Source organism: Photinus pyralis, unplaced genomic scaffold (assembly GCF_008802855.1).
Source record: "Photinus pyralis isolate 1611_PpyrPB1 unplaced genomic scaffold, Ppyr1.3 Ppyr1.4_LG1, whole genome shotgun sequence".
Taxonomy (NCBI): domain Eukaryota; kingdom Metazoa; phylum Arthropoda; class Insecta; order Coleoptera; family Lampyridae; genus Photinus; species Photinus pyralis.
In genome coordinates this window covers 45,596,750-45,622,920 of record NW_022170249.1, presented here as the reverse complement: position 1 = coordinate 45,622,920, position 26,171 = coordinate 45,596,750, and the positions used below count along the sequence as shown (strand labels likewise).

The 26,171-nt window shown below is 34.0% G+C and overlaps 1 protein-coding gene and 3 non-coding genes across 9 annotated transcripts in view; all 4 read left to right on the top strand.

The window, feature by feature from the left end:
• LOC116175382 (multiple C2 and transmembrane domain-containing protein) overlaps positions 1 to 26,171 on the top strand; it is a 116,611-nt gene that overhangs the window by 27,491 nt on the left and 62,949 nt on the right. For 3 of the 6 annotated variants that reach the window (XM_031493479.1, XM_031493470.1, XM_031493497.1), the window contains exons 1-2: positions 24,286 to 24,615; positions 24,668 to 24,861. In XM_031493479.1, coding sequence (XP_031349339.1) covers positions 24,318 to 24,615; positions 24,668 to 24,861 — 492 coding nt within the window. In that variant the 5' untranslated portion in view covers positions 24,286 to 24,317. Of the gene's footprint in view, positions 1 to 8,369; positions 8,513 to 21,616; positions 21,812 to 24,285; positions 24,616 to 24,667; positions 24,862 to 26,171 lie in introns of those variants that run through there. The other 3 variants (XM_031493488.1, XM_031493503.1, XM_031493511.1) reach the window with 3 other exon arrangements.
• Trnat-agu lies at positions 23,640 to 23,713 on the top strand. Its single transcript has one exon. It is a non-coding gene; the product is annotated as a tRNA-Thr (tRNA).
• Trnaf-gaa lies at positions 23,812 to 23,884 on the top strand. Its single transcript has one exon. It is a non-coding gene; the product is annotated as a tRNA-Phe (tRNA).
• Trnaa-agc lies at positions 24,007 to 24,079 on the top strand. Its single transcript has one exon. It is a non-coding gene; the product is annotated as a tRNA-Ala (tRNA).

Below are 26,171 nucleotides of genomic sequence, written 5' to 3'. Positions count from 1 at the left end.
AAAACTGTTCAATGTTATGCAAGTCATAATTGATAGCCGCTATTGCTTGTTGTACTTCGGTTGGATAGAAGGATAAATACAATTGAGGGTCATCTGCATAGCAGTGTAATGTAGACGAGGAGGAATATAAGTGCATTTGAGAAACATATATACAAAACAACATAGGGCCTAGTACGGACCCCTGCGGGACTCCATTTAGTACGGTTTGGTAGGAGGACATTTGATTTTCATATTTCACAGCTTGCGTCCTGCACGATAGGTAATTGTTAAGCATTTGTACGGATATATCTGACATCCCGATGTACCTTAGTATTGAAACGAGGAGTTGGTGGTTCAGCGTATCGAATGCCTATAGGTATACATATGTTACCGAAGAGCTGTATAATTCGGATATTCTGTACAATTCCTAGGAAATGTGTTTAATGTAGGACAGGAACTATTTTTATACGACCCCACGATGCCAGAAGTAGTTTTCCTTTTCCTAAGGATGAAAAGAAAATACGCCCCTCATTTATCACAATGACCAGCCACGTTAATTTCCTAAAACAGACTCTGAAATGCATGCATTTTCCTAGGAATTGTACAGGGTACCTGGATTAGACAGATTGCCGGTAACATATACACAAAAACATTGTTTTTTTGTAAGTTATCCATCGGTGTATCTTCTCAAATTGGGCTAGAATAAATAAAGTTGAATATTGGTTGAGGTATACTCGAAACCATCCTCCATGAAAACTTTTAAAGGTTTTGTTAGTACTTGTACTAAATTGAGCTAGCTGGACAGGTGCTGCACTAACGACAATAATTATTAATCTTACCTAAAAATCAACTTTTGACAATATATCTTTACCTATTCAACGTTTTGGAAAAAAGGACGCTGGAAGGAAGACTGAAAATTCGCTTAATTTTCAATTGTCGATAGAAATAACAAAGAATAAGCAAGGTTAAATCTTTTACGATATATGTATCGCCAAAAAATCATCTATACGCAAGAAGAGCAACAGTGGGAAATAGTAGCAGAACACAACCTATCATTAACCAATATCCTAGGGTTAACTTGGCAATAGTTTCTTTAAATGATAGGACCCCCACTGACCATTTCTTATCCACTTTGTTAGTCGAGACAAAAGAAAACTGGAAACCACGAAATTATCCATGGTGAGTGTTGTAATAATTAAAATTCCCCAATTAATTGTACAATAATGCCGATCAGAGTTACTCTTGATCGTAATTGGTCGGAAATGAAATTTGTATTTTTGTATTTTAAATTTGTGGTAGTGGCATACTTTATGTCAAGGGAGGCTTATTTTTTTAATGGCATAATAGTATAAAACTTATTATATTACATAATCACATTTAAGAGAAATTCAAATTAAAACTCAAATTAAGGAAAATGGTTGTGTTAATTAAATAACGTCTTTTATAAAACTGATGCATTTCTCAGTCAATTATTTGATGAACTTGACAAAGACAACAATTTACACCACAACGGTAAAGGCAATGAAAAGTAACCACAATCACCCTCAATTGTGCTGGAAAGTAGGTATATGCATGGACTATTAGTCCATTAGACTATTAGTATGTCCCAAAGTTGAAAATCAGAATCTTTCACTTTCAGTACTTCGCAATGACACAAGGGGAAAGGATATGGATGAAGGTTATTAGCTTTAAAATAGTGTTTATGATGAACTGTATTTTATTTGTGTACGTTATAAGTATAATAATAATATACCTACACACTTTTCATAAAAAGAAAATCAATTTGTCATAAAGAAATGCACAGTTGCTCATGCAAATTATTCATCTGTTCTCTTTTTTTAGGATGCTCTCTCACCACTCTACAAGTCCCAGTTTTCCAGTCGAAATGAGAGATACTTTCTGTCTGAACCTTACAATGTACTAATTAAACATCGAAAAGCATTTCGCGACAACAGTGTTATTACGATGTGAAGATCACCCCTAATTAATGTTCATCCATTAATTAATGCAACTGAACAAGTAAGAATAACCTTCTAATTAAATTACAATGGTAGATTCAAGAGTGGAGTTCTGAATAACTTATATATGGTTCTCGTTTTTCTTGCCTTTCTACAAAGTCTTAATTTATACAGCGGTAACAGAAACGAGAAAAATAAGCATCTACAGCTAGCGTGGTTTCGTTCGTTGAGAACGATATTTTAGCTGTACATTCATTGCATACGGAAAATAGAAATTTTCATCTACTAATAGTGTGGGTCACGCCATTGCTAATTTGGTCTGTTTTCAATTTATCGAATTTAAGTTTGGGTCTACTTCTGGCTCCAAATGAGCTTTAGTCAATTTTGGCGTAAAGGCGTTTTCTGCAACTAATCGCACACGCTTTTTCAACAAGGCGAAACGTGTTAGGAAACTGAAACAACGTTTTATCGATCACTTTCACTGAGAAACTGTTTCTATCCTCATATTCGGAAAATGTGTAAGGGGAAATAACAAATGTATTTGTGCATTACTCATACATTTATGCATACAATATTCATGAAGTTAATATTGGAAGTAAAATAAATTCGCTTTTATATTTGCTGTACGTTCCAGCCTTAGTAAATAAAATCAATCACGCACTAAAAGTTACTTTTGGGAAAATCAGAAGTGTAATTATGATCATCGTAAGCTCAAATACAACACTTTCAACTTTCACTATGGGTTAAAGCTGTAACAAGATAACAACGCACCAAAAAAGTGTTTATACAATAAGTATAATAATATAATAAGTATAAGTATAAGTAATTTCGCATACGAGACAGAGTAGTACAGTAATTGAGTTTATGAGCGTAGTTTCACAAATTGGGAGGGTTGAAATTTTATCTTTTCTTTGTATACAAAACTAACAAAACGTTCTACGAAATGAAGTAGATGATCCCAAAACTCTCAGTCTTGCAATTTTAGTAATCCTGAAAAAGGGCGACATAAAGATTTTTTTATTATAGTGGATCATTTTTCTACTATATGAAGTAAAGGATATATTTTATGGGCGGCAATTTTCAAAGCTCTGCAGAAAGCTTCTTGTTTCATACTTCGTGCCATTGTACAGTTACTTTCAGTGGAGGGCAACTATGTAATATCTTTGAGTGAAACTTGTTATTCAATGGCAATACGTTCTTTAATGCAGGGCTTTTTCAAATTTACAAGTAGGCGTCGGCCCAATCGCCCAATCTTCTTGTCTATGGTTGTTCATGAAGCAGCGCGGTTGGAATTATCACAAGATCAAAATTTGGGTACGTTCCTGCGGGCTGCGGTAGAGGGAACTTCAGCGGCGATTGAGAATCTCCCTACCTGCAAAATCATTTTACGGAAAAGCTCAAAATTACGGTACTTACTTAACTAAACGTAGCTTGCGATATTGCAAAACGCAGAAAAGTAAAAGATCAAGTTACCATTCGGTTACAAAACTCAAAGGCAAAAAGGTCACCTCTAAACCTGGGCGGCCTGTTGATGTTTTTAAAATCTTTTTTTGGCCTTAAAATTCAATTTCATTAAGAGTGCTTATTTTGATACCGCGCACGACAATGTGCAATGGCGTTTATTGCAACACATTTCTAAATTCCTAAAATCGGTAGTCCAATTTACATCCACTGTCAAGGTGATAAATATCTTAACTGCACGGTCTCGACTGGTTTTAAGCTTGTTTTCATATACCATTGGAAACCAAAATCAGGCAAATAATTATTTAATGGATCTGAAATTGTAAAATATTCATTTGCCCTCGTCTTCTAAATGAAGAGTTCGGGCGCAACAAACATAATTAAAATATATTGATGGGAACGGTTGCAAACAGAATTAAAACATCAACAAAATCGAAGTAGGCTTAGGATTTCTTTTTTTCTACCTATTTATTTAGCAATCAGAACAATATTGTATTCTATTAGCTAAAGGGTTAACGACCGCTAGGTGTACTAGCAGATAAAAAAAAATAAATAGCATGATACGATTAACATCCATCGATGCAACATATGTAACTTAATACTAAGTTTTATAAATTGTTTTTGTCAAAAGAAATTGGAGGACACTACTCCCGCACTAAGTTTATAGACCACAATTTTTTGAGTCTTTTATTGATCCTTGGTTGCAGTAACTGTTCCAATAAGGGGTTTGTGTGGGTTTCTAGGACTTCATGGTGCTTGATAGCTCTCTCCTGGATTACTTCCTGAACCGTTGGTATATGTAGATCTGTATGAATTGTATGATTTGTTATATACCACGCAGCATCTACAATTTGCCGGAGTATTTTTTATTGGTTTCTTTGGATTAATAGTACATTTGTTTTAGAAGCACAGCCCCGAACAACTTTTCTTAATAACCTTTGTCTCGTCTCCAAAGAGCATTTTGCTGGTATGCCCTTGATTTTTGAAACTAAAATTATGTCACAAATTACGAGTAGTTTCTAATCAAGCGGGGCTCATCGTCAGAAACTCAAAATTAAATTCTACAATTTTTTTCTTTTCCAAGAGGTGAGCATACGATCGGGAGACACACTGTATTTTGTCATATATTTTGTTTTATAAATGATAAATAAAACTAAATTATTCTCCTTGTCCTCAAAAGTTTAAACAATTAGTTTCGAATAATTGATTTTCGAACAATTGATGGTCGAACGACTCATTTTGAACAATTGATTTTGAACAATTAAATAGTTTACCTGTATGGTTTCGAATTATTCGATTTTTTTTCGATATCTATGGAATGCCGTTTTATTAAAAAGTACTAAATTTTTCAACTATAAATATTTAGCATTTTAAAACATTTATAATCACATTACTCTAACATATATTCAAATATAATTAACTTCTCCAAATGTTATACCGAATAAAGAAAAATCTCGAAGTGTTATCGAATTTAATTTTGTTTCACAAAAATAACATCATAAATATAACACTTGTAGAAAATTTGTATTCACAACACTGGTTTAATATTTTTACATTTTGAAAGATATGATTTACATATATACAAATTATTCTACGTATAAAATAAAGAGTTGATGAAAAAATGAACCTTAACACAAAATTTGATGTAAAGTAAGATTTAGAAATCGACGATACGCCAAAAAAATAACACTGCTAAAAATGAAGTTCAAGTATGAAAGTTTCTTTAAATGTTATTAAAAAAAATTTAAGTTGATTTTGTTCGAGTGTTATAAAAACGAAAATTGTAGAGTTAAATAATTTAAGAGTATAAAAATATTTAAATGTGGTGTTTTTACATTTCAGGAAATTAAATTGTAAAGATATACAAAATAACGTTTATAGTTTTTTATTTCAGTAGATCTTAAATGTTGTAGATTGAACATTTGAGAAATATAAAATAATGATCTTAAAAAGTTAAACTAATATTTTTTTAAGTTCAATATTTTAGAGTGTTATAAAAATAACAGTCGATAATTTTCAACTTGCATTTTTACTAAAACGGCGTGGTAAGTATCGACGCCATCTACCGTTACGAAGATATGCAGACTTCTACCACCGTTGACCGTAATATACTGAAATAATATTACAGATTCCTTTGATTTTCACCCTAACGGATACTGAGCTATACGATCAGCTGTTTTTTTTTAAATTTAAATTTTGTAAAGGCAGGCGTTACTTGTTTTATTTAACTTCCTTTATGAAATTTGGGCAAAATGAATGAAATTAATGAACGTGACAATAACATTCTGTTAATAAAACGAAGAATTAGGCGGGAATTGATGGAGATTTCGCGGCTTTACAGATTCTTTTGATCTTAACCCTAACGGTCATAACCAGTATGCGTGTAACCAAAGCGGTGTCTTTAGATAACGTGGACCTTTACCACAAATAAGTGTAGTAAACGATAACATGTGGTAAAACAATTTTGCATTCTGCATCCATCAATTCCCGCCTAATTCTTCGTTACCACGCCGTTTTAGTAAAAATGCAAGTTGAAAATTATCGACTGTTATTTTTATAACACTCTAAAATATTGAACTTAAAAAAATATTAGTTTAACTTTTTAAGATCATTATTTTATATTTCTCAAATGTTTAATCTACGACATTTAAGATCTCCTGAAATAAAAAAACTATAAACGTTATTTTGTATATCTTTACAATTTAATTTCCTGAAATGTAAAAACACTACACTTAAATATTTTTATAATCTTAAATTATTTAACTCTACAATTTTCGTTTTTATAACACTCGAACAAATTCAACTTAAATTTTTTTCAATAACATTTAAAGAAACTTTCATACTTGAACTTCATTTTTAGCAGTGTTATTTTTTTGGCGTATCGTCGATCTCTAAATCTTACTTTACATCAAATTTTGTGTTAAGGTTCATTTTTTCATCAACTCTTTATTTTATACGTAGAATAATTTGTATATATGTAATCTTTCAAAATGTAAAAATATTAAACCCGTGTTGTGAATACAAATTTTCTACAAGTGTTATATTTATGATGTTATTTTTGAGAAACAAAATTGTATTCTATGAAACGTTAAGATCTTTTTTTAAGTAATATTATATTTGATGATCCGTGTGCCAAAAGTATGCATTTCAAAGCACCCCAAACGTTTTTCTACAACAGTTAAAAAAATATGTTCATATGTTTTATTTGAACCTATTTTTAACTTAAAGCTTTGCGATATTTATGAAATTTTCAATCGTTTTTATCTTTTCCAATAAATTAAAACACCATCATTTTGTAGTTGGTCAATTTGTGTTGTTTGCAATTATATTCAGCCAAATCCAATTTCTAATAATTTTACAGGTAATACTTTGGAACGCCGTTTTAGTAAAAATGCCAGAAATTTAAAGAATGTTATAAATTTGTATTTAAATATTTTACAACTCACAATTTGTTCAAATGTTCGAATATGATTTAACAATTTTTTAATATGTTTTATGAATGTTGTATAAATTGTTTTTTGATAATTTCATGCCTTTTTACTAAAACGGCATTCCATAGATATCTTTGGAAAATATGTTTCTTCAAAGAGTAGAAACATTAACTTTTGTAAGGTATACGAGATATGCCTATTGGCAGGAGTTGCTTTAGTAGAGTGTAGGCCTTACCCGTAGAAACTGTTCAGAAAAATTCTCTGAAAGATGTCAGGTATTCATAACAAATTTCATCGCAGTGCTGAAAATACACAAAAGTCAGGAAAATGTGACACATTACTGGCGAGGAAACATTGAAGTGTGAGGCCCCTTTGGGGCCGAGTACTTTAATTTCCTTTCGGTTAAGCTTTATGTTGATTTATATTACATTTAGTCCAAATTTTAAGATTTAAAAAAATGTATAAATAAAAAAATAAAATAACGTCAATTAACTTCTGGTATAACCGGAAATCATACGCAATTGAAAATACTTTAGCCAGGTTTTCGCTTTTAATTTTTACGTTTATGATTGTCTTAAAGTGACTCCGCAATACGCGCAGTCAATTGAATACATTGCAAACCTCCATATGGTGGTGATTCGAATGAGGCCGTTTAAAAATGAATTAAGAGGTTGAAATGAACAGAAATTGTTCTCAAAACCACATGAAAGGGATTTACAGACATAATCCAAACACTTATGTGCACAAAGAACGCGGACGCCTTGGAATATGCAGCCCTTTAAGAATTTTCCCAAGCACTCCAATCCGAAATAGACACAAATTATATACTTTAGTAGACGTGCATTTTCTATCGCTGCAAGAGATGAAATTAATGAAGAGAAAAATTGAAAAAGCTTCTTAGTAACAATTTTACTTTAATGATGGTAGCAACTTACACAGGCGAGGCTGAAATATAAGTAACACGTTAAACAAACTCGGGTAAGTACATTTTAATCCGAATTAGACGAAGCCAATACGAATTACGAAATGAAGAAGTTTTCATCCTCTTAACTACCCTTCCGGAATCAGTTACAAGACTTTGAACAAGATGAGTTTACGTTCAGGGATGTGGGTGCCCTCCGCTCGAAAGGAAAAAAACGTTACTGTAAACGGGCGAGAGGATGGCATCCTAACAGAGCTAGTACACTTTCCCATTTATTTCGGCAAGGCTTAGCATAATTATGATTAAATTTCACTTAGCTAACTTCGCTAAATCTTTAAATTAGTCTCGAAAACAAGGCAAACTTTTAGATACCGTGAAACTTCCCTGCAAATACGTTAATCAATGCCGGAACTATTTGAAAAATATATGATTAGGTATATATCGACAGAAAAACAGACGAAATCGTACCTGAATGATTTACCTGCGTGTTTAGCATGTTGACTCACCCCGTCTTTTCTTATCACCAACTACAACTTTCGATAACAGCAGTTTCCGAAGTTGCAGCCTACAATTATATTTAAATCGGCCCAGTTGTGGTTTGGACAGTTAAGAATAAACTTCGTGATAACGTTTAGTGGATGTGTGATAATTGAGGAGTGAGAAAATGTGTTTCGAGATATTATATGGAAAACATAAGAAATTAAAAGCGCGACGTTTTCTCTCATTTGCATCATTACAAGTTAAGAAAAGTAAAGGAAATGGTAAGTTTTTGTTTGCCCCTTAACATAAAATGTAAGGAAGTGCAAATGTATTTACTGTGTTTTGGATGTTGGGTGGAAAATAATCTTGTCAAGCGAGAGAGCCCCTGCCTAGCCCCCCGCTTTTGATTGTTTTGCTATTTTTATTTATGTTAAACCAACGATGTTTTCCAAAAAAAACTGGCGCTAATGAGGAGTTACTCTCAAAATTACCGCCAAAATCTTCAGTATACCTACCAAAGAATTTGGAAAACACGATTATTATTCCTAACGGTTCTATTATTAATATGTAAGGCAATCAATTCGACAAAATAGAACTAAAAAAAAGTAAAAAAGCAATATTTTTACTGGTCTTATAATAAAATTAAGGACCAACGAACAACTGTTTTATTTCGGGCGAATGGACAGAACCACAAGCGGACATTACGTTTAATCTCCATTATACTAAGAGCAAACTGAGGTTTTATTTACAAGTAATTGAACATAGTTGTTACTAAGATAAGATACGTTATCATTAATACTAATTACTTTGCAATCATTTACTTACTGCCAATTTCACCACAAAGTTTGACAGTGTGGCTTTATTCAAGGTTTCTTTCTGTTTATGACATCACTAACTATAGATACTGCATGCAATTGCAACAATAATATAATTAATAAATAGACAGGTATTAAATATGTAAATATGGTATCAGATATGCCACGAAAATTATTAGTTTAGAGCTTTACAGTTAGGAGGTTACACTTTCGTGATTGGGAAAAAGATGCGTTGATGGGAAATTGTCGAGCCAGGAAAAACTTTTTTTATTTTTTATTTGATAAGCCAATTTATTAATGATCGCCGAGCGTATCCGTGATGTAAAGATTAAATTATATTTACTCGTCCCAGAAAGTTATAGGTGATGGATTATGAAAGAAAACTTTGAGGTAATGGAGGAAAGTTGTTGATTGCAAAACTTTTCGATGTGCCAAGTATGTTGTTTTATCAAACAATCTTATGAAAAGTTTGTGTACGCGATGTGCTTTTGGATGTTATTCAATAGCAACGGCGACAAGTTTCTAATTAAGTGACACATATGAAGGGAGGAAAACCAAAATAGAATCGGCCAACATGTCAGTTTACATTATACATGTCAACCAATTTCCAACTTTTATTAGTGAAATAATGCGTCCTTTTTTCTTCTGCTCTTAGTTATTTGCATCGTAAACCTTCGTACAATATTTTCCATAGATCAACATGATAATCCCATTCTAAATTATTATACTTTGGAGGGATTATCTTCCTTTTTACTATTACCCTCTTTGCAGTGTAGTCGCGTTTTGCATTCTTAGTATAAGAGCTTGACCCTCTTCCTCCCTCTTAAAACGTGGTACAATTTTTAGAAATTCGAAAGAATTATTTAAAAATGTAAGAAGGTTATTGAATGTCCCTGAAAGCTATTAAGAAGATAGACGACGATTTAATACGTTGTCTACAAGGAACCGCAGCGAGTCATTGAAAATTTATTCATTACTGAGCTAGCCGCGCTATTAATTATTTCAATGTCGTAGAGAATACAATTTATTTCATACAAGAGGGGTTTATAATCCCTGTAAATGTAACTATAGGCCGTTACAGAACGGAACTAACAAATTTATTTTTTTTATTTCTGATAATGCTGTTTTCGATTTAGTAATATTCCTTTCCAAAATCGATCTCTTACGCTTACACTGACACTTATAAATTAATCTGTATAAGTAACGCTTCTTGACTAAAACTGTAGACCAAAGCTTGGCGTAGATTGCGTTTCAATTTATATCGCTTACTCTTCGGAAGCGGAAAATTCAAAGTTAACTCAAAGGAATAAATAGCTACAGCAGGTAGCTCATTTAATTTAAGCTTGGGGGGTGTTTTGATAGGCTGCCATAATAAAGCTATTTCCCAAATTATACACTTCAGTGAATATTACATGAGCCATCTCCGCATTCCACAATATTATAGGTGACATAATGTTTATGACATGTTTTCCAATAATCTCAAAATTACCATTTTAATGGCTGTGCGCGCCCACACAAGTTGAACACTTAAACGTACTATGAAAATAGACCGTTTTAAAATCGATTAGGTTCAATTAGAACTGCGCGTATATTTTTCAATAATACATCCACTATATTATGGCTTTATATTTATATAACATTTCATTAGGTAGGTAAATTTACGCTTTTCAGCGAATATTAACGAAAAGTAATGACAAGAAATCGGTTGAACGGGTAGCAGCTGTAACTGAAGGGTGTGCCTTTATTGGTATTTTAGCGCAATCTTATTTTGTAGAATGCAGACATCGCTTCAAGATGAAATTTCCATTTCAACTTGGAGAAAAATTTTCGAGCCTTTATATAGTGGCGACTACAATTGTTAATTTAGTTAAGAAAATTTTAATTCATAATTACCAGATTGTTGGAAATATGAATTATATTAAAAACCACATTTTGGTGAAACAGCAAGGGAAAGATTAGGTTGACTAATGGTTTAATAGACCTCTCACTTCATTGGTTGTTCACTGACGATTACCGAAATCCATGCGTTAGTTATCTCTAAACTTTTACAACAATTTAGAGTTCACTTTAATATGACCACACAGGATATTTTCAAGGTTTTGTACGATATTGTATTAATCCTTTTTATTAATTTTATTAATCGGGGCTCAATATTTTTGTTCATTTCCGATGTCACTGGTTAACAATTCATTTTGAAGAGATGTTATATGTATCTATAGATCATTTAGCGTGGTTACAATTTAATTAATCTATTTCATTGATGGGTTGTAAAATTTTGGAAAATGTGCTAAAAGAAGCTTGGCTCTTAAAGAGCTCAACAGTTAATTCAATCAAGATCTTCCAAGTATTGTTTCCGCCAGTGTGTTCAGAAAATAAAACACTGTAATTGAACGCTTACTGAAATGCAATCGTCTCATTATTATATCATTACTAAACACACAATCGATTTCCTATTACCTGACTGCATGCAGATAATGCATATGATAATGTGAAACGTAAAACTATACCTAGTTAATAATTGAAGGGTTGACTATCCTTCTGAAATTACTGTAATCCATCATTGCAGAGTTCACTTACACCAATTGGTAATTGCTAGTTGTACACATATATTTTGCACGTATATAGCACTTTCGGTGTCAATTTAGAACGCACAAGCGACCAAACGTTTATTTTCTGTATATTAGTTTTGTTTATGCAGGTAATTTACGACATGATAATTTTATTTTTTTATGGGTGGAGGCAATGGTGCCTAAGTAATGCAAATAGTCGCACCTCCGTGATGGGAATCAATCCTCCCCTGTATTATATTGTATTATTTCAATGATTTGGTAGTACTAGCCCAGTTTCCCATATGGAACTTACCTCCTCACTTGGCATTTAGAGCCCCGTATATTAAATGAGTAATAACAATTATAACATCATAAAAGATATCTTTTCGTTTTCACCCTGTATCTCACAAACGTTGTTAGATTGATTCTGTTTGTGGTATTAAAAGTTTCACAAAAAGGTGGCACCGGGTCGCGATTACCGCAACACTCAATCAAAGCTTTGAATTATTCAAAGACCAAAGTAAGACACACTGTACATTTCTCTGACGATACACTTATTACGCTCTCAGATTGGTTAGGTAAATAAACCTCGAGTCTCCAATTGCATTTAGCTACACGTACAAAAATAGTACACATAGGCAATACAAAACGCTTTTGTTTAATTTTATAAGGTATGAGCCGTTCTATCACTTAATGTAAACCAGAAGTTCAATAACTTCTTTTCTACCTTTCAGTCATACTACTCTCAAGAGATATCTAATGAAAAGTTATTCGATCCTATAATAAGATGAAAGATATACTCGTATACAGATAGTACACTACATTTTATAAAAGAACTTCCCCGAGACCCCGACGCGCTCCACTCCATGTAAACTACACACTTACATTTGCTCAAGGAAGTGAAATTTAAATATTACAACTCCTTGTTAACTGAAGCGAAGAATCAAAGCATAACAACATGGAAAACTCTTTTACGAATCGATCTAATACGCAAAACATCGAACAAAGCAAGATCGCCGCTCTATTAGAAATTTATTTTGCCTCGGCATACGCATCGGTAAAAACTTATTCTCTCGGTACACCAAACAATCATTTTGCAGCCTTGGTGTGCAAATAACTATAATTTATTCAATCACTTTTTTAAGAGTTTACCAGGAAGAATTTCCTTTAAAGCATATGCAATGTAATCCAAGCTCGTTATGTTTATACCCCTACTCTGAAAGTGAAGTGTTAAACCCCTTAGATTAATTGAATAATAGTAGTTTTCCTGGATATGACAACATCTTCACTTTATCCTACATTTTACTAATTTAAATGAATTTTTAAACGTTTACGTCAAGTACTGGAAATGCAAATCCTATAAATTGGCCACGTTTCTTTGCCCTTACCCGTATTTAAACTGAAAAACTGAATTCATTTATACGAATATTCTCATTTAAATAATAATACAGCTTCAAAAGAATCAAAACGACTAAAATAGATGAATTCAGTCATAGGTGTTAAACATGCACGATACAAATTTCATCTGCTGCCGTTGCCAGTTGGCCCGTTGCGCAAAGTTGGCCACTCTCTTTTGCTATCTACCCCAAAATCCACTTTTTCCAAACCCGCCTGGCTGTCGCTGACCAACCGAGTAGTGATTACCCTTCTCTTTGTACATAATACCGTGCATTTCCAGTCAGGGCTTTAGGCGGGGTAGTCCGATGTTTCCTAAAGGGTAGTCTACCCAAGAAAAACAGAAAAATGTTACCAGAAATTACCAATCTGGAACAACAACCAATCCAAATTCATGGCTCCAATAACACACATCTTTCATTGAAGCATACGCTCAATAAATCAATTGCAACAGGATAACACCCCCAATGTATTTCATTGACGGAGCATAGACAGCAATAACCCCAGCACATTGAAAAGGAATCCCCAACATATTTACAAGTAGACAAAGAACAACAACTGGAAATTGAACCTATTAATCAAGTCGGAGGGAGAGGTTTATATACCTACACAAGGAGAAATCACCAAAATCCAAGAACAATTAACATTTGAAAACGAGAGAGAGGCCGTCGAAAACGTCGGACAATTTTTGTCCGGAATCATTGGCCTATACATCATAATTCGTATCATCAATTTGGGGTAGTATTAAATGGAAATTAAATTAAATTTGCAAAACTTTCCACAATCAAGCCAAAAAACAACAGAAAACTACGGAACATTAAGAAATCCTAATCTCTGTCTCTGAACCAATCCAATCAATTACAAACCATTGCTTCAACCTCAATCACAGAAGAAGATAAAGTCTATAGAGCAGAAGTGCACATTTAGCGTTAAATGGGAAAAAAAGGGATACTGATAAACCGAAATACCGAATTACTAAAAGCTACCATGTAAATATTAAAAAGATCAATCAATGTTATTGTTATTCACATCAGAAAATGAACATTGTGTGACTCTAAAATTGCTCCACTGGTGGGGTAAAAATACGCGTGGTGTGGGGTAAAAGTTCGCAAATCAAATTTAAAATACTTCTTTATTTTAGACTTGTTTTATTAAAAATGAAGAAATTCGACAATCAAATAAGGTAAAATATGGGAATGGAAAAAGGATGTTTTATTTACAGCTTTGCCTGTGCCTATTGTTGGAACTAGCAGATTTGTGTTTTACCTGATTGTGTTTTTGTTTTGCAGAAAAAGCGTTTCGTTTGCTTTGTTTTCTTCTTTTTTTTCCTTCAAATTCAATCTTCCAATTTATTTTTTACTGGTTGCAGTCATAGGTTTCTTTCCTCTTCTCCTTCCTCAAAGCTGCGTTTTTTTTTCTGTGGAAGTGGTAAAATTTGAATGGGAGAAACATATCCTGCTGCAGCTGTCTCTAATTTAGAAGGTCCTTCAATATCTTGTCTAATGCTGCTGGACAAAGAGATTTCTGGTACAAATTCCTCTGACGTGGGAGACCCAGAACTTGCTTGCCTTGTAGAAGGGTCTGGGATGTCTGGTCTGTGAATGATACATGTAACTTAACTTTATTGGGTGGACCTGTCTTTGTGGTGCATGTTGTGTTACTTGTATTTATGGTGTTTCTTAACTCCCTTTGATGTAGAAGGTCTCGCTATATCCGGTATGTCACTAGTTAAGGCGTTATCTTCTGGTGCAAGAGAGTTGGCATTTTCATGGTGTGATCTGTCAATATTCAGTCGACGATTGTCATTAAACCTACCTTTCTTGCTGATATGTCAGAGTGGAAGGCATGAAATCTTCTTCCGTGAATGTCGACGTATTCAGAGGACAAATTCCTCGAGTGTTGAATATGATTACCGCTGTTCCTATGCTTCGGAAAATAATGGAGCCACTTGGTATTGAGTTACAGTTCTCCCAGGATTGTTCAATAACCATTGCTCGAAAGCCTGAGAATAAAAAATCACCTTCCACTAGCTTTAAAAAGTATTTCAAAAACTTCTTCTGCAGTGCAGGTACCACAATGCACGCGTATGCCAAGTACGATTTGGCAACATAATTTTGGACAAAATTCTCACCTCGTCGAGGCATTAACCTTAAATCCTTAACGCAATTTCCTATCTATCTGGAATCTGGACATTAAAGGTTAACCTTCGTGGTTTTTCAGCTTCGTTTTAATAAGTTTCCGTTTATGTACTCATTATGAGTAATAGGGGGTGACCTATTAATCAGTGTAGGAATTAAAAGGTGTGTTTTTTATTAAAACGAGAAAAAAATGCAGCAAAATTGAATTACCTACCTAAATCCACTGAGAATATTTTTTTTTGTTTTCATCTGCATTTTTTCTTCTATTATTGTTTTCATTTTAGTCTCTCAGTGGAAAGTATACGAGGATCGTGAGAATTTCTAATTTGAGGAGGATTCCACCACCAGACCCACTATATGAGAATTTTTTTAAAAACTAACAGTTTAAAACAGAAATGTTTAACAAAGAATTTTAATGTCTGTAATGTGCCACCGCTAGACTTGTGATGTGGCAGATCGAACTAAACAATGCAAGAATGACATGATCATTTGGTCAAAATACACCACCATAAATTGGTGAAAATTACTTCTTAGGCATTAAGCAGAATGCGTTTTGCTGTTTTCCTCAACAAATTGATGAATAAATAACATGTTTTGGTCAAAACACACCTCGTCACCAAAGAGGTTTTGATAGGTATCATTTGATCACAACAAACGTGGTCCGGTAGCTTACAGACTATAAATGATGCCGGAGCCCGGAATCACTCAATAATATGAATATACTGCCGCAAACACGAAGGCCTTACGACATGCCGTTGCTCAGATCTCGTATGATTCATGAAAGGTGCCCGACGTTTTATCTTTTTGCTAACATAAATGTGTTAAAACGGAGTAAAAATCTGAACCATGCTAAACAAAGTCTTTATGAACTGGAAACATTTGCAATAACGTGTGTTCGTTATAAAAAGGCGTTTTATTCTAAAATACAAGATTCCCGCTGTCTTTGTATGTACTTTGTAAAGTGCTATAGAAATAGGACGAGATGACAAAAAGGCATAAAAGCGTGGGGTTGGCTCCATTCCTGGTTCCATTGCATATAGTAGTAGGTATATACATATAGACGAACAAAAATTGCACAGTTCTAGAGCGTTACTAAGGTATTTATGAAATAAGGCTAATTTCCAGTAAAATTGAAACCCTTCATATAAGAGCGTGTAATTTTCATAAAGAATCTATTATCACGGCAGATACAAGCACCTTAAATAAATGCCTTTTGTTAACTGGAAGCAACCGTAATATTATTTAGGGCACCTTTAACACATTTAGCGTACTACGTGTGCAGAGTATATCTATAATCTGAAGTAATGACGTTAAAATCCCACATTCGCCCCTTTATGTAACGTCACGATTTACAACTTTTGACATTGGAAAATATATCTACAGTTTAAGTTAAACGGTTATAAAAGGCGTCGTTAACCCAACCCTAACGCCTTATAATTGTAACGGAAATTACAGGCGAAAAGTGTATGTGGTCGGAAAAGGTAAACGGTCGATTACTAAATGCAGTGGTTGTTGTGTGTGACTTTCAAGTACACTAAGTAATCCAGTTATACAAAAAAGGATTGCTGGCCTAAGCCTAACGCTAAAAGGATCTGCCCCAGACGCATTATACTAGTTTCCTTTAATCACGTGTATAATGTATCACCAACATTTCAGGTCACTAAACACTTTACTATTAAAAGTATGTATGTACCTACTTGCAAACATTGAATATAAAATAAAATAAAAGCTCCATCAAGTTAACCCCCCCAATTTAAAAAAAAAGTGTAATTACCATTTTTAGGGTTGTGCTAAATTGTGCTGATTCGATGTTAATTTGTGCTGATCTGGAAAATCATTTTTCCTTAAATTGTAACGCGGGGGCCAATTTGACTCTCAGCCCCCCGGGTTTTTTAACGTACAAATTCCATTACTACTTTAACGAGTTGTGCTCGATGCATATTGGATTGTGCCGGTCAAATATTCGAAAATAGTCTTCCGGTACACGGTAGTTTCTGCACTCAAATCTCGGGAGCCAACTTGACTCTCAGCTCTCTTTAAACGCAGATTCTGATGGAGAGGTGTAATAAAACAAGTATAAATTGTACTGTGTACACAACTCTTGTGCAGTTAAAGCGCATTTTTTAAAACAGAAATAGATTAGTAAATGGTTGCGTTATAACATGGAATAATAAATCTGAATATTCAATGGTTATAAAGTAGCAGCATGCTATATTTATCGGTGTTTTCTTCCTTGGTCGCCTGGCATACGTTCAAAATCTACGCTATATAATGCAAGAAGAATCGAGCCCTTAGAGAAATTCTCAGAAATATTACATTTTCCCTTTGTAGGTGCCGTCCTCCAACATTTTCGAGATATTCACAATTAAGTTTTGACACATCACCAATAGATATGTCTCGTCCTCATGTTCCACGTTGCCATATCCACTCATCGTTTTCAAGATATTCACTTCGACTTCACTAATAGATATATCTCGTCCTTCGACAAACCGTTTTCGAGATATTCGCTCTTAAAGTTTTGACATCACCAGTAGATTTAATCCTTCAAGAGGTGCCAATCGCCCTTTGTGAGTACCTTCCTGTTTTTCAGATACAATCTGTTCTTGAGCCATACGGAATTATTTATATCCGATCACGATAAGGGCTGGAGGAGGAGAACTGCGGTTGGTAGAAATTAATTCCCTTCGTTGAGGCCTTTCATTTATAGATAGTAGGGGAGCTAGCACGAAATCCACTGAACGAGAATGATCAAAATTTTAACCGATGGAGTTCCATTTTGCCCTATCAGAGTATGCTAAAATCGATCGTCTGCCGCCTCAGGTCATACGACTTAAGGCGCTGCGGGTACTTCTTGTGGTACCAATTCTGAAAGGTTGTTTTTCGAGAAAATAAGTTATACACTAAATGAAAACGTTGATAATAGCTCTTAAAAAAACATTTAAAAAAATCGCGCACATTTGATAACTCCGTAAAAAAACAATTCTTAGTCGGTTTTTCACGAACTTTGTACGGATATAACTAGGTTACCGTTGGAAGAATGAAGCTGATTTTTTTTACAGACTAATGGTAGGTACAGCCAATGACTATGAGAGTGTTTCTTTTTTAAATTTTTTCTCTAATTATAAGATATCTTATAATGTTAAGCTAATAAGATAATCTTGTAATTAGAGACAAAATTTAAAAACGAAACACCGTTAAGTCATTAGTAGTACCTATCATGAGTCTGTAAAAAAAATCAGCTTCATTCGTCCCACCGTAACCTAGTTATATCCGTAGAAAGTTCGTGAAAAACCGACTAAGAATTGTTTTTTTACGGAGTTATCAAATGCGCGGGATTTTTTTAAATATTTTTTTAAGAGCTATTATCAACGTTTTCATTTGGTATATAACTTATTTTTTAGAAAAACAACCTTTCAGAATTGGTACCACAAGAAGTACCCGCAGCGCCTTAAGTCGTATGACCTGAGGCGGCAGACGATCGATTTTAGCATACTCTGATAGGGCAAAATGGAACACCATCGGTTAAAATTTTGATCATTCTCGTTCAGTGGATTTCGTGTTAGCTCCCCTACTAAGAGTACTGTGAAGGAAAAAACAGTTCCACCCGCAAATCGCCTCTTTGGCAAGGGGTCAGAAGACAGGGTGGTAGTTGGTAGAAAACAGTTCTTTTTGTTACCGTTAATTACAATATCATAAAAAATAAAAAATAAATTTCCACCCCTCCCCCCTCCACCTAACCCCCGGACCACCTTTCAGTTTTTCAGATTCTCCAGTTTGTCGAATTCTTTCGTTTTATCCCATTAATTAATTCTTGGATCTATCCGTGTATTTCATACCTTCCGATTTTGTGGATTCTAGTACTGGACCGTACTTGCTTCCGAACCTCCCTATTCTTGGAGTTTTTTCCAATTCTTCAATTTTCTCATATCCTTTGCAGTCACTTCTGCGATTCGGTTTTTTCAGCTTATTCTTCTAACCATTCAAACATTTTTCTAGTGAAATTTTTCGAAATTGTAAGGTGATTTAAATTTTTTTTTTCAGTGAATTTTTTCAGTAATGTGGCATGTGTTTTTGTATAAAAGGCACGACTTTTTAAAATTTTTACGAGCTGCTGATCTAAAACTCGACTTGAGCTTTCTAATTTTATATTCAAAGACTTGAGGATTGATGTAATAATGCGAAGAAATTCTGAAACAAAACACATTTTTGGATTGGAAGTCTCTGTAAAGAATGAGTGAAATTTCATTACTCCTAACAATTTATATGGAATGCCAGGTGACATACGTTTTTATGTTCACGTACGTAGTCAAAGCATTACAGCTGCCAAATTGCATAGGTATCACACATTTCATTTTTATCGTCGTCGTATTAAACTTTCCGCTGTTGTCTATAGCTATAAAATACACATCCCATTCCTATCCTCGCAAGACTATTATTTTAACAAATTGCCGCAAAAGCAATATAAACTTCAATGAACCGTGCAAGAGTTGTGTAGCTTTTTATTAAGTGAATAAGCAATGTTCCGTGCTGGTATCAGGCCGCACCAATTTATAAAATAAAGGTTGTACAACTAATATTAGTTCGCACAATTAAATTGATGTGTATTACCATTGTGTTTTCGTTTATAAATACAATGATGTAACGTATACCTATCTGTGCTAGAACTTTGCGTCCTCCATTTAAATATTTCTTTATATTTTATACAGGGTGTCCCTAAAAGGTCTGTACAACGCGCTACCAGGGGTTTTTGGTATCAAAATAGGACGATTTAACTCAACTTACCTCTATCCAAAAGTGCTTCGGTAAGGCGCTATCTACCGCCAAAGATTAAAAAAAAAATCGTTATTTTTATTGTATCGGAAAATGGTTTTGCCGATTAAAACGAAATTCGGGATGTGAATGTCTAATGTAAAAAGGGTCTTTGTGATATCATCGTTTTGATTGTAGTTGCTATGTAGGTGGTAAAATACTGACCATCCACATCTGAAGAGGTCTAAAACTTTTTAACTACTATTTTGACGGTTCTGAATTTTTAGACACTGATAGACAGTTTACTTGCAAGCATTTTTTGTCTCTTGATGAATATCGCTATCTGTGATGGTTTACGAAAAAAAAAATAATTTAGGCATGATGAATGGCATGCACCATACATGCGATTGTTCCTCAAAAAATCAGTTTTATTTTTTATTTATTTATTTAGTAGTTTAAATTAATACATTACATTGACTTACTCTGTTGTGTTCGTTTATTCTACGTTACATGCACTACGGTTTCATAGCCTACTTCTTGCTTGCACTTATGGTTTTTGAGGAACAATCGCATGTATGGTGCATGCCATTCATCATGCCTAAATTATTTTTTTTTCGTAAACCATCACAGATAGCGATATTCATCAAGAGACAAAAAATGCTTGCAAGTAAACTGTCTATCAGTGTCTAAAAATTCAGAATGTCAAAATAGAGTTAAAAAGTTTTAGACCTCTTCAGATGTGGATGGTCAGTATTTTACCACCTACATAGCAACTACAATCAAAACGATGATATCACAAAGACCCTTTTTACATTAGACATTCACATCCCGAATTTCATTTTAATCGGCAAAACCATTTTCCGATAAAATAAAAATAACGATTTTTTTTTAAATCTTTGGCGGTAGATAGCGCCTTACCGAAGCACTTTTGGATAGAGGTAAGTTGGGTTAAATCGTCCTATTTTGATACCAAGAACCCCTGGTAGCGCGTTGTACAGACCTTTTAGGGTCACCCTGTATATAAAAGTATAGTTTTATGTAATACCTTAACCCATAATAACCCAGTTAAGGTTGTGGCAACATCGCTTGATCTTGCTAAAAAGAAATACCCTCATTGGATAAAACGTGAATTCGGATACTGGAGTTTCTTCAAGAACCAGCTTCATGCATTTTTTTTTACTTTATTGGTATATTGAACTAGCATTCCCTAAACTGATATCAACGTACAGTATGTATTTGTAAGGATTTTTTCCTCTTGTGTCCGTCCTAATAGACCTATACGATTTGAAACCACCACGAAGCGACTTATATGAGTTATATGAGCCGGATCAAAGTAGAGTTTGGGAATTTATTTAAGCGCGAGCTGAAAATGTTCTTTTTGACTGAGTTGATGCAATGCAATTTGTAACCTTGGACATTAGTAGTTTAGGATCGAGGCATTCCGTTATAAATAACAGTCCCAAAATATACCTAGACATAAAAATAAATAATTAAAAAAGTATCATTTAAAATAGATTTGATTGTGCTTGAAAACCAATCTGTTGCGGAAGGTTAGGAGAATTGAAGCTATTATTAAATCGCGTGTTTTACGTACAATGTTGTTAGAAATGTATGCACATGTACACAGTACACACAGACTGGACTAGTTAGAATCAATTTTGCACAGATTGAAGAACACAACCCATCGTCAATTGCCAAGTAACCACCTCTGCATCGACATAAATTAGTACAAAGAATTCAATCTATCAACATTATGGCAATGCATGCGATTATACAGTGAAGAATCACTTGGCAAGAATTTTTTCGCGTTTTTTATAGTAGTGTTTCACCACTCTAAAGTAATAAAGATAGTGCAAATTGAAATGTGTAGGGTGCAGTGTGTGAATTGACAATGTGTGAGCAGTGGGACCAATGCCTGTGTACGCATGCATCAGGTTTGTTGACAATTTATTTTTACAATATTTGAGACAGCCGTGCGTAGGTATTTCTATTTATACCTTCAATATCAAATTTGATCAATCGGGAATGTTTTCTCTTGACCATGGCTAGTTTAAAAATTGGAGACCTGTTTTTCTTTTGATACTCACTTATACGGAAGTCTTAACTTGGGAATTCAATAATAGTAAATTGTTGATACAGAAATTTTCAAATGGAAAAATTTATGAAAAACATGGATTTTCGTACCCTTCCCTTTAACGCAGTAAATGACATATAAAATTACTAAATTAAGATCATCAGATGGTAGGAATTTTCACTGCTGCAAAAGGAGAAATGGATTATCCAACGGGTACAACCAGCTACAGCTTATCGGCCCAAAGAATTGGAGGAGCTGGACTGAGTATTCATAATATTTAAGTGGAACGTTGATCAGCCAATCGTGATGAATTTCATTATATTAGAAAATGAAAACTTTCTGAACTAGACCTGTCATAAAAGAATAACTACGACGAACTTCTTGTTTTAACTAAATGTTAATTTTTAGTCTTTTTTTTAAAAAATAACACTAAAAACGAAAAATATTATTAACTGCTTGAATTCATTGCATTTGGAACTTTGTAGACTACTTTCAGAGATGCTCTTCGCAAATATGTAAAATATCATAACTCGTAATATGGGCCCGGGTCACCTTCGTCGAGTATAATTAAGTGGGAAAGGCACAACAAACAAATGTTTTTTCTAATGGTGATGTTACTAATGAAGGCGAGAGAATTGCGCGCTAAGATAAAATTACTATAAGTACCTGAAAAAAGTGACATTGAAATTATTCGAAATCCATTGTTGGTTAGCACAATCTAGAACCCTCAAATGAACAACAGTTTTAACTCGAGTTTTAATTGAAAGTCAACAGTATTTTTGTTGCTATTGTTGAGAGTTATGGCGCACACGGACGGACGAACGGACAACAATGCAAAACTAGAAAGGATCTGAGGATCCTTAATAAATTACATTGCAAGAATAAATTTAGAAACTCTGGTAGTTCACCGAGTACAACTATAAATATAGGCTGGGAAAAAAAGAACTGACCAAGAAAAAAACCAGCGAACAAATTAATATTAAACTTTATAGCAAAATTAGTTGTTTGTAATGACCTGTAGGCTGTATGCATATTAGAATGGTTGTCAAGTAAGTTAACGAAATGGAATTCCTAAAGATTAAAGAATTTATATTGATTGCACATATAACACATAACAATTCAGAGGCAGATAGGATTATGTGTCTCTTACTAAACTTCATCCCTTGACGCTGTCACAACCACCCCCGACATTCGCATAACACACAGACACGAATCTGTTCCTTCCATGTGAATTGTGAAATGTCCAGGGAAGTGAACGATAAATTTAAGAAGATCGGGGATAGAAGGCCTTTCCAACGATGTGTCGCTTGCTCTAGCATGCCATTTAAAATTTTAGGGGCTGTGGTTACAGCGCGAGGGATTTCAAAAGATTAATGAGTTTTATCTTAAAAACGATCCCCTTGAAGCAGTTGAAGCTAAAAGCACAAGTAAGCTGTGCTAAAAGTATAGAGGTTTTGGAAAATTAACTTTTCAGTTTCGAGCGTCGGCAGTGGTATTATACGTATTTGGGAAAAACGAAATGCTGCTAAACCCCTAAACGTGCATTTTATCATACATTCTATTTTTACTATTTATGTATTTTATAATATTATTCTTTTTGTATTCATATCAGTCCTATTTCATTTAAATAATCAAAGTTAAAACAATAGACCCAAATATTTACGGCGTGTCAACGTTTGCTGATCGTCGGCGCCGTGGCTTAGTTGGTTAAAGCGCCTGTCTAGTAAACAGGAGATCGAGGGTTCGAATCCCTCCGGGGCCTCACTGCGTTACCAAAAAAGCAGTTAATTTTTTTTCTCGAATTAATTTACACTGATGTTTAAGGTTAAAATATCGACCTTTTTTAAAATTCCTTATAAAGCCGAAATAGCTCAGTTGGGAGAGCGTTAGACTGAAGATCTAAAGGTCCCCGGTTCAATCCCGGGTTTCGGCACATGTTTTTTTTGTTACCTTTCGAATTAATTTAAATTAATCGATACATAATTAATTTACAATGTATAAACATTAATAAAATAAGGGCGTACAATACGAATGTAACGAGTTTATAAACACATTGGGGGCGTAGCTCAGATGGTAGAGCGCTCGCTTAGCATGCGAGAGGTACCGGGATCGATGCCCGGCGCCTCCAACTATTTTTTCTTGTGCAATTTTTTTAAATCGGGGCATTTGCCATAATCCTCTATAACCTATATAAATAAATATCTGGATAAAACTTTTTTAATGACTTCCAGGAAGTTTACACAGGGAGATAGAGAAAAATTAGTAAATAATTTATCAAACTACACCGGAAAGTTTATAGTTATAATTAAGTTAGGTATTCGAGTTGGAGCTGTTTCAATACCTAAGGAGAAACTTTATAATTAATTATGGATCCTAAAGTAGTGCGATTTAATGAACAAGTTCATACATTTCAACCTTCTCGTTATGAAGAAAGTGATAGTGATACTGACTGTGAACGGTCTGATGATCCAGAATTGCCCGATTTTAATTTTGAGGTTGATGCCTCAATTAAGGAAAGGGCCGAAATTGCTTTAAATGTCGATTACGATGTGGAGATAAAGAATGATTTGTTCTCTCTAAACGGCCCACCCGTAATGGAGTCTAATTCATCTGAAAACCCTCGAACCGCACAAGAAATTGTTTCTGATTTTAATACACCCGAAAGTAATCTCATTTTCTAACTTGCAGGTAAATTAATTAAAGCTCTTTGTTACAGAATCAACTCTTGAAACATGCGAAATTTCTGATATACCAACTTCCCCCTTGGGAAGTAAACATCTGAGTAAATCCGCGTCGGAATTAAGTAGTCCAAGAGAAATGCCGGAAGTTCGTCCAAGATCCGCCGCATCTCCAGGAGTGTCCCATCTTTCGGTCTATCAAAAAACCCATAGTTTTTTCTCACAACTTAAGGTAAGCTACTCTCCTTAGAAAGAATTAAGATGGGAAGCGCACTATTTTGAGTCTCCGTGTCTCCCTTTAAAAATGAAAAAACGGATAATCGGCTCCTTACTATGCATTCAATTAAATCAAATTAGTCGCAAATAACTCGGATATCTTTACACACTCGTCCCCGTCAGAGTCATACCGTTGAGTGAAAATTACTCAACGGTCACACCATTGTATATGCAGTACAAGTAGGTTCTTCTGTATGTACAATGCACATTTTTTCGAAATATCTGAATCTGTTAGATGTCAGATTCAATTACACGCTAGATGTAAAAGCTACTGGCTTGCTTAGGTATTTCATACGAACGCCATATTGGATTTTTACAGAATGAGTTAGAGGACAAACAAAGAAATTCATTTGAATGCATCGCCATCATAGCTATGTTGATTCAGCAAGATCTAGTTTCCCGTGGGTGTTGTTTTGTTAAGAAATGAATGCAAAAAAACTTGATTTTGAAACGTTTCTTGTAAATTTATGTAAAATTGTAGAGTGTGATACGTCAGTATTTTTCATTCCTTGTTATTTATCTCATTCCGTAAAAATCCAATATGGCGTCCATAAAAAATAAGAAAGTAGCGACATTTTCAGGTTTTTCAAAAATTTCAAAAGCGATTTTTAATCACAAAAAGTGGGAACTTTGTCCCCATTTAACCAAACTGTATCTCTCACGGTTGCAGAGAACGCACTATAATGAGCCACCAATCTTAACCACTATGTACAATATAGCAAAATTGTTTGTAATTTTAAGTCTATTTATAAAGACAATAATAATAGTACGAAAATAATATAAAATTATTAACATATTTTTAAATGAAATGATTAGGCACGGGGTGAGCACTAAAGGGTCACAAATGACATATGCCCACTTTGACAAATCCTTGGCTTGATGTCTGACTAGAAAGTGCTTTAATTATCTCAGAAAAAAAACCTATAAAGCCAAAGATTTCACTATCTGCAAATTATAATTTTTTTCCAAAAGTATTTCAAACATGGAGGTTTTGAAAATGTAGCCCATATGCAGAATTTCTAATTCAAAAGATAATTTTGAAGGTTTCCCACTTTGGTAACACTATTCAGCGGGCACATTTGTAACGCACTGAACGCCAATTGAACGAAATGAAATATTGAAATAATCTGGGAATTTTCTAGTTTTTGCATCCTATGTTCGAGTTATTATACGTTAGGTACGATAGGTTCTTCAGCGACGGTTTGAAGTATCATTTCTAGACAGTCACAAACAGAGATTTATCATGTAGTAACAATGCAACTTCAT